Below are 8,070 nucleotides of genomic sequence, written 5' to 3'. Positions count from 1 at the left end.
TTCGCGATCGACGCACTTGCAGCCCCCGTTTTTCGCATCTCGCTTCTGCCATGTTTTTTCCATTGTATAAGTTTATCGATGTTAACGAGCTGTTCCGTGGTTGTAACGCGCGCTACTTTAGTTCCTCGTTACATTACGCGGCGCGTCGCGCGGGCTTCGGGAAACCCGATGCGTGCAAAGTTGGAAACGAGCTTCGACAGTTTTCAGCAGCGCGAAAGCTATTTTCAGGGAGCCTCCGATATACTCCTCGGCGATTTCGATCCGGTTTCTCGCGTCCTTTTCATTCCCGCATTTCCGCCGGTTCATTGGAAAACGTCAATACCGAATATCCGCTATCGCGCATTAGATTCTTCGGGTTCCCATTAAGCAGGGCTCCTCGGATACTTCGCTCCGCTGTGACCATCTGTTACACCCACGCGATCGGACAAAGCCCCGCACCTAAGCCCCGCGTGTGCTTGACCGTGGTGACCAGCGCACCATAAAAAGGAGAACAAGTTTTCGCGCGTGGAACAAGAGGCGTGCTCTCCAAGTGGTTTATGCCCGTATCTATCTATCCGCGCACGCGCGCGCGCGCGCGTATGTGTTCAGAAATACGCGGGGCGGATGGCATAGTTACCGTGCTCCGAAATACTCGCTTCGCGGAGGCATCCGCACTGATATTTCTATGGATACGTTGTACGGAGGTTTCTTACACGTCCGTGTAGTCCTAGATCTCCGGATAGATATCTCGTGCACATATACAACTTTATTTTATAACGTTTCGAGATATCTGCCCGTGAAAATACATTTTCGAGTGGCACTTGGCATGTGGGAAAGAGTGCTGTACGTGCTTGACGCAATAGGGCTTTCAGAGCCGCGAGAATTCGCCTCCGTTTCGATGCAATCTGAGAATCGCACGCGCGGCGGGGTTCATTGGCACGTTTTGCACTCGGAGCTTCCGCTCTTTGTACGCGATTTACGTATCCAGCGCCGCGGCGGTGCAGCCCGCAAATTCTACCGCGGAATTTAACTCCGTTTCGCGCATAAATATCGAGCCCGTGGTATACTCGAGGCGTATCTGTTAAGTTCTCGTTCAACGAGATCGCGATACAGATGCACGGATCCTCTCGGTCTCCGCGTGTTTGCGGAGAGGATTGCTCGTTCGTGCGGCGAGAGCAGCGGGGCACCACCGGGCCGGGAGAAACGTCAGCACCCGTCGGGCCTCGAGTGTGTGCGAAGTTTCAAAGTCACTCGAGCTAAATATCATCCCAGAGTCTTTTTCATATCCCGCTGGAACTTTGCTGAGTCTCGGAGTGATCTCGGAGCTTCGTTAACGCCGGGTCGTTATGAACCGCTGGGCACGGCGGCCGAGCATAAAGATTCTTGGTGCGGAGAAGAAATCCGCGGAGGTGAGACATTAAGATATTTGTGGAGCTACTCGAGCCCCTTAACATTCGAGGATAGCACTCCGGAGCTGGCTTCTCTTTCTATCGAGGATTAAACACGATATCACTCCGCGTAAACGCGTTGGCTCTCTCGACTTCCTCGTTCTTGCGGACTAAAGTGATCTCCCTCGTTCGCGAGAACACGGAAGTAACGTACGCGTCCGAATAACGATAAAAAGGATAAAAAATTGTATAAAAAATGTAGAATTCACGCGATGCGAGGATCGCGAATAAGCCCGAGTAAAAGACCAACGGGAAAGGAATCTCGGGATTATCCTTGAACTGATCATTCCCGCACGCTTCGGCGAAATCCCCTATTCGCACCGCCGCTCCGCAGCTACGGAAATACGCGAATTCTGCAATACCGTATTATCGCGCTACATACTCGTAACATTATTATTTATCAAAACTTCGTAGCCGATAGTTTTTCATTCAAAGTAACAACAAGAAGAATTTCTACCGTCCACTTTTCCACGTAGGTTTATAACATAGTGCAATATAGCGGTTTATCTCGGCTCACATACCCGGTGGATCTTATCCTATCAGAAACGCGTGTCGTCGTAAACTGCACAACCTGATAGAGACGACAACTCGCTATCGCACTCGCCCCCTGCGTCTCTTCGCTCTTTTATTTTCTTACCATTCTTATATTTATATCTTCCACCCGAAATAAATATGCCCGGCAACACACACGCGCAGGACTGACGTCGACTCTGATAAATCTATTCGAGGTCTACTACGAATGATGCTTTGTTCATTGTCAGCCATAATATTCGAATAAATTTCGTAACAAGCAACAGAACGGAGTGTGGCCCCCCGCAATGGACGTCACGAATTTATTGATTTTCGATGAAAAACTTTTATTTAATCATATTCGCAGCGGTACTGCAGGGAATTCAAATGTAATATGTATTGATGTGTTAAATATGTAGAAAGAGCGTCATGATCAGAGAGATGAAAGGGAATTTCAATTTTTTTATAAAAGAGAGAGAGAGGGAGAAAAATAAAAAAGGTCCCAGTCGTGACAGAGTGTCAAAACATCACTTCCTATGTCACAATTAAAAATGTTCTTATTTTTAAGTAGTTTGGCCATTCTACATAACTAATCAAGTTTGCAACAACTTTATGTTCATTAATTTTAAGTCGAAATTATTAATAAAATTAATAAACACGCACAATGAGAATATTTTTATCACAAAAATGTAATAAAATGCTTTAAAAATATGATAAAAGATCAAATGTATAGTTCAACTTGGCCAGTTAGTGGGATTGAGTCGATACCGATGACACTTGAAATGCACTTAATCTAGGGAACATTTTTATTGCGCGAAAGAAAGTTTACATCGGTCTAATCGCACGGAGAAAAAGGAATGGTCAATTCATTGAAAAAAGCGAAGTTACTAGACGAATGAAAGCACGGGAGTCAATCTCAAAAATAAATTTGATGAAATTTCCGTGATCCCCGAATTTTCCCGGAGTTCAATCAGCTGTTACCAGCAGTTCAAAGTAGTGACTGACATTCGCTTTCGACGCGTCAAAAACTGAAGTTTTTCCATGTTTTCTTTCTTAGAAGCCCCGTAAGGTAATGCTTTTATTAAAGAAACGGAATCTGTGATAAATTTTCTTTACGATATAGACTTTTCCGCGAAGCTCGAACACCGTGCAATTTTTTTCCCAATTAATATTTTTAATTTAAAAAACTCAAAATTGTAAATGAAATAATTGAAAATTTTGCCCCTTAAGACGCCCCGGAACTGTGTTTATCGTTGTCAGGAGACCTTAAACTATCATTTACCGCAAAAAAAGTGGACCTTCACCGTACTTTATCGAACGGCCGAATTACTTTAATAGAACACATTCGATCGACATACTTTACTCCCATTTATTATCTTACAGTACTACGTATTGGAACGAAAAAAAGGAATGAAGAAATGACATCATTTCCCTAGGAATTGGTGGAGCTCTAAAATTTATTTTTAAGCACTCAAATAGCTCGAGTTCTCAATTTTCGAAAAATTGTAATAGAAGCAAAAATAATATTCATCATTTTACAAAAAGAAAGGATAATCGTTCAGTCTCAAAAGTGTTGCTCCGATCATCGAAAACTTCAGGCATATAATGAACTGGCGAAAGTGTGGTAAGCGACAAGGGGAGATGGAACGACTCCGAGACCGACACCAACGTGATGACGAGATAAGAACGGCTCAGAATATGCGTTGGCGAGTTGCAGTCCGCTGGCCGGCTCCAGGCCTCTTAATTCATGTTCCCAGTCTCGAGCCAACTCTCCATGCCCAACCTTGGCATTGTCCTCCTTTTGGAAAGACGCTTTATCGGATGCTGAAGCAAGCGCTGAAGCTGCAGGAGTTTCGGGAGTATCGTCATTGTGGAATTCTGTTTTTAAATTATCGTTAACCTGAAAACGGGACTGGGGGGACGCGGAGATCGGCAAAGAGGCCTCAATCGCTGTGGCTTCCGTGCTCTTGAACCCAGAAGGCACTGCGATTGGCGCTGCCGTTCTTACGCTGCTGTGAACCTGGAAACGCGACTGGCTGGACCCAGCGATTGGTACGGAAGCTATAACAGCTGCGGGGACGATCTTAGCGCTCCCAAGTTCGGCTGGAACTGCGATTGAAGCAACTGGCTCTTCTTCAACGGTTTCGAGGCCAATTACACCCTCAGGCTTGTGGGATTCGATTCCCACGCTATTGTGGACCTGGTAGCGAGATTGACTCGACGTGGAAGTCGCCAGGGCTGGAACTGCTTCGACGCTCCCGAGTTCGACCGGAGCAGCCGGAACGAGGGTCTTGACAGGAACAGCCGCGTCAGCCACGTAAAATTCTGTTTTTCCACGATTATGAACCTGGTGACGGGATTGACCGGATGCGGACGTTTGCACAGACGCGGCAACTACTACGGGGATCGTGTCAGCATTTTTCACTGAAATTTGAATTTCTGGAACCACCGCTACCGGCTCACCGAGCGCAACTGGGTAGCCGATCTCAGCTTTGATACTTTTGTGAATTTGGACCCGTTTTTGACTCGAAGTTGCAGTTGGCACTGACGAAACTGTGGCCACGGTCAAAGGTACGGTTGGAATAGCTTCTGCGCCATCCAACGCGCCGGCGATGGCACTGCGTTTTTTCCGACTAGCCGAACGCTCCTCAGGTTCGTTTGACGAATCTCCAGGACTCGTTTCAAACTGCTCCCCGATTTTTATTCCCGGATTATGCGCCTCCTCTGCTGGTATGTTCGTACCGACAACACGGAAGCCATCGTCATCGGCTATGTATCGATAGTACTGCACGATACCGTAAGCGTCGACGTAGCTGTAAGCACCTCGAATTACGCCATCGGACGTTTTGGCTTCTTCCCGAGCCACGGGCCCTCCGGCGTACCCGAACGCGTACTCCCCGCTCTTTGTATCTTGAACTTGATTGTAGGTATTTTCGGGTATGGGTGACAGGGCCACGTACGTCAAGGGAAGTTGGTATGCCGGCGCTGATAGCGAGACACCAATCAGCGCGACGAGGGGTACGAAAATCTGTGAACATAAATCATTTCCTGTAAAGTATCCAGGAACACCTGGGCTTGTGTCTGTTTTTAGGAAGTTTTGCTCGGATTACGAAGGACATTTAAAGCAGTTTGGCTGTTCAATAGAGTACGGTGGAGGTCCGCTTTTTTTGCGATAAATGAGAGTTTAAAGTCCCTCAACAACGATAAACACAGTTCCGGGGCGTCTTACGGGGCAAAATTTTCAATTATTTCATTTACAATTTGGAGTCTTTAAGACGGTGCTCTATGGAAGAACTCGCAATGATATTAATTGGAGAAAAAATTGCACGGTGTTGGAGCTTCGCGGAAAAGTTTATGTCGTGAAGAAAATTTATCACAGATTCCGTTTCTTTAAAAAAAGCATTACCTTACGGGGCCTCTAAGGAAGAAAACATGGAAAAACTTCAGTTTTTGACGCGTCGAAAGCGGATGTCAGTCACTACACGTTGAACTGCTTGTAACAGCTGATTGAACTTCGGGCAAATTCGGGGGTCGCGGAAATTTCATCAAATTTATTTTTGAGACTGACTCCCGTGCTTTCATTCGTCTAGTAGCTTCGCTTTTTTCAACGAATTGACCATTCCTTTTTCTCCGTGCGATTAGACCGATGTAAACTTTCTTTCGCGCAATAAAAATGTTCCCTAGATTAAGTGCATTTCAAGTGTCATCGGTACCGACTCAATTCCACTAACTGGTCAAGCTGAAGTATACATTTGATCTTTTATCATATTTTTAAAGCATTTTATTACATTTTTGTGATAAAAATATTTTCAATGTAAGTGTTTATTAATTTTATTAACAATTTAGAGTTAAAATTAATCAGCATAAAGTAGTTGCAAACTTGACTAGTCATAGAACAGCCGAACTACTTAAATGCAGCCTAATCTCAATGGGTCCGATGAGTTCACGAGTGGATTTTGTTCTCTAATTATTAATTTTCGAGACTTTGAATTATTCATATTCTCATGACGTGCGTAATAAATCAGCCGATCCTTTAACGTCACTGTACGAGTCTGTACGCGATCCAATTTTCACGAAGCCACGACTTTTGAAACTCCTCTATTTAATGTTTCTCACCAGAAGTTCTCTGAGCATAAAGCTTTCTACGATTTCGCGTCAACTCTACGATTTTCCTTGGCCCAGGAAGTAGGTGCTCGGGACTGTTTTTAGTAGTTACGTAGTTCGAAAGACTTGCCAGCTTTTTAACATTCGTGCGGAACTTCCTTAAGTGTATTCCCGATAATCGGTGAGCGGAGAGATAAAAAAGAATATAATAATAAACCGAGTTGCGAATAGAGAGAAGGAGCTTGATCGTATTTCCTTCAACGACGCCCAGGACACCCTGGAGATGGCCAGCAACGCGTATATATATACGCGACGTGCGGATCGTATTTATGTGCAGTAGGTGGATATCGATGTCAGACCGTAAGCCACCTCGAGGTCTGCAGGCTCGTTGCACCGGCTACTACGGTTTTATACTCGCACGAAGCCTCTCGATGGAAATTCAACTCGCCCTCTTTACGATCCGACAATAAGAACGTCGAGCGGGCGATGCGCGCGAGAACTTAAGCACCACTTCGTGCAACAGGCCCTCTGGGCTCTTCACGGCTTCGAGATAAAACGTTGAAAAAGTTCGAGTAACAAGATTTCACGAAAGCAAGAAGATACCGACTTCAATCTGCATTGACTCCTGACACGCACGGACTCCCGGACCGCGTCGTTCCGCGCGAGCAGGAGCCCTGCGGAGAGTTCCGCTTCGTAAGTACAATTATGTATATATATCCGCGACCGTTCGGCTCCCTCTTACGTATCATTGGAAATAAGAACCGCGGGATACCAATTGCGGGGTCAAGTTATTTTCAAAACCCTCTCTAAAACTTATTTTCACTTCGATTTTCTGCGACTAATGCTCCCATCGAAACGACGTCACGCCCAAAGCGCGTGCGCACTTTACCATAGGATGGAAACACCACGGAAAATATTACTTTGAACTCCAATTAAGAACACTTGGAACTAGCACATTGAAGAGGTCAACGCTCTTAAAATTTGATCTCACTTACCAGAGCCATAATGCGTCTTTGTCACGATTGTCAACCTCCTTAAGACACCAAGGACTGTTGGAACGAAAGACGCTCAATTCCATCATGTTCTGACTTATATAGGCTGCTGAGCGAAATGCTCACTAACGTTAAGCCAGAGGACGACGAAATCCGGGAGGCTGCGACCCTGCTGGCTCTCTTTGCCCTGGACCCAAACACGGAACAAGCTCCGCACAAGAAATAAACCTGTGTGTATATATGCATAGAGGAACATACGCGTTATGTGCACTGGTAGCTCGAGGGGACGATCTCAGTCGAAGGTCACATGGAAATACGCTCACTCCTTTTTATTTGTTTTACTCCGATTCCCTTAAGGCTGCTCGACGTTTCGTCGCCGCGTACGGCGACGCACGTAAAGCACAATGTCCTTGGAATCGCACACGAACCAGAAACGAGAATATTTTTTTCGTCGAATGCCTCAGACATTCTCCGATCCCCATGAACATTCGGATCGGATGTCTCTCTGTATTTACCAAGTATTGGGTGACGGACCTTAACTCGGCTATGCTCAGCTTTAGGAATATGAGTTCGAAACGGGTCGAGTCAACTTGTGCCGGAGTCTCGTCCGATTCTCGCGAAATGCCGATTGAACGATGTTCGATTTTGCCACGGTTTATGCGGACATCGTTCGCGTTCGGACTTTGAGAGGGTGGAATGAAGAAGCTTCGCAAAATTAATTCGCAAAAATAAAAAAAAAAAAATAAAAAAATAAAAGAACAGTGAAAACGTTTGAATTTTAGGTGTTTCTTGTTTTTTGTAAATAAACATTTTTTTTCATTGTATATTTTTGTACAACGGTGCGTTGAAAACGGCACCCCCTTGAATCGGCGTTGACAGCAAAACGGAGTTTTTATCTCAGCGACTTTACTCAAATTGCATTCTGTAGGGAAAACGTACGTTGTCGGCACAACGTAGCTGTTTTTTGATAACTTTTTTCTCCTTTTATAAACAATTTTCTACCGAGAAATTCACAAAAGTTGTGATTTTATTTCTTC

At 45.1% G+C, this 8,070-nt stretch overlaps 1 protein-coding gene across 1 annotated transcript; it reads right to left on the bottom strand.

Annotated features, from left to right (window-relative positions):
• Positions 1–3,288: 3,288 nt before the first annotated feature.
• Positions 3,289–7,147, bottom strand: LOC122409716 (uncharacterized). The gene is made up of 2 exons (XM_043417475.1): positions 7,037–7,147; positions 3,289–4,965 (listed from the first exon to the last, which is right to left on the bottom strand). The coding sequence occupies exons 1-2, from the start codon at positions 7,043–7,045 to the stop codon at positions 3,532–3,534; spliced, it is 1,443 nt and encodes a 480-aa protein (XP_043273410.1). The 5' UTR covers positions 7,046–7,147; the 3' UTR covers positions 3,289–3,531.
• Positions 7,148–8,070: the final 923 nt, after the last annotated feature.

This window comes from Venturia canescens, chromosome 4 (assembly GCF_019457755.1).
Source record: "Venturia canescens isolate UGA chromosome 4, ASM1945775v1, whole genome shotgun sequence".
Taxonomy (NCBI): domain Eukaryota; kingdom Metazoa; phylum Arthropoda; class Insecta; order Hymenoptera; family Ichneumonidae; genus Venturia; species Venturia canescens.
This window is presented reverse-complemented; position numbering and strand designations above follow the sequence as displayed.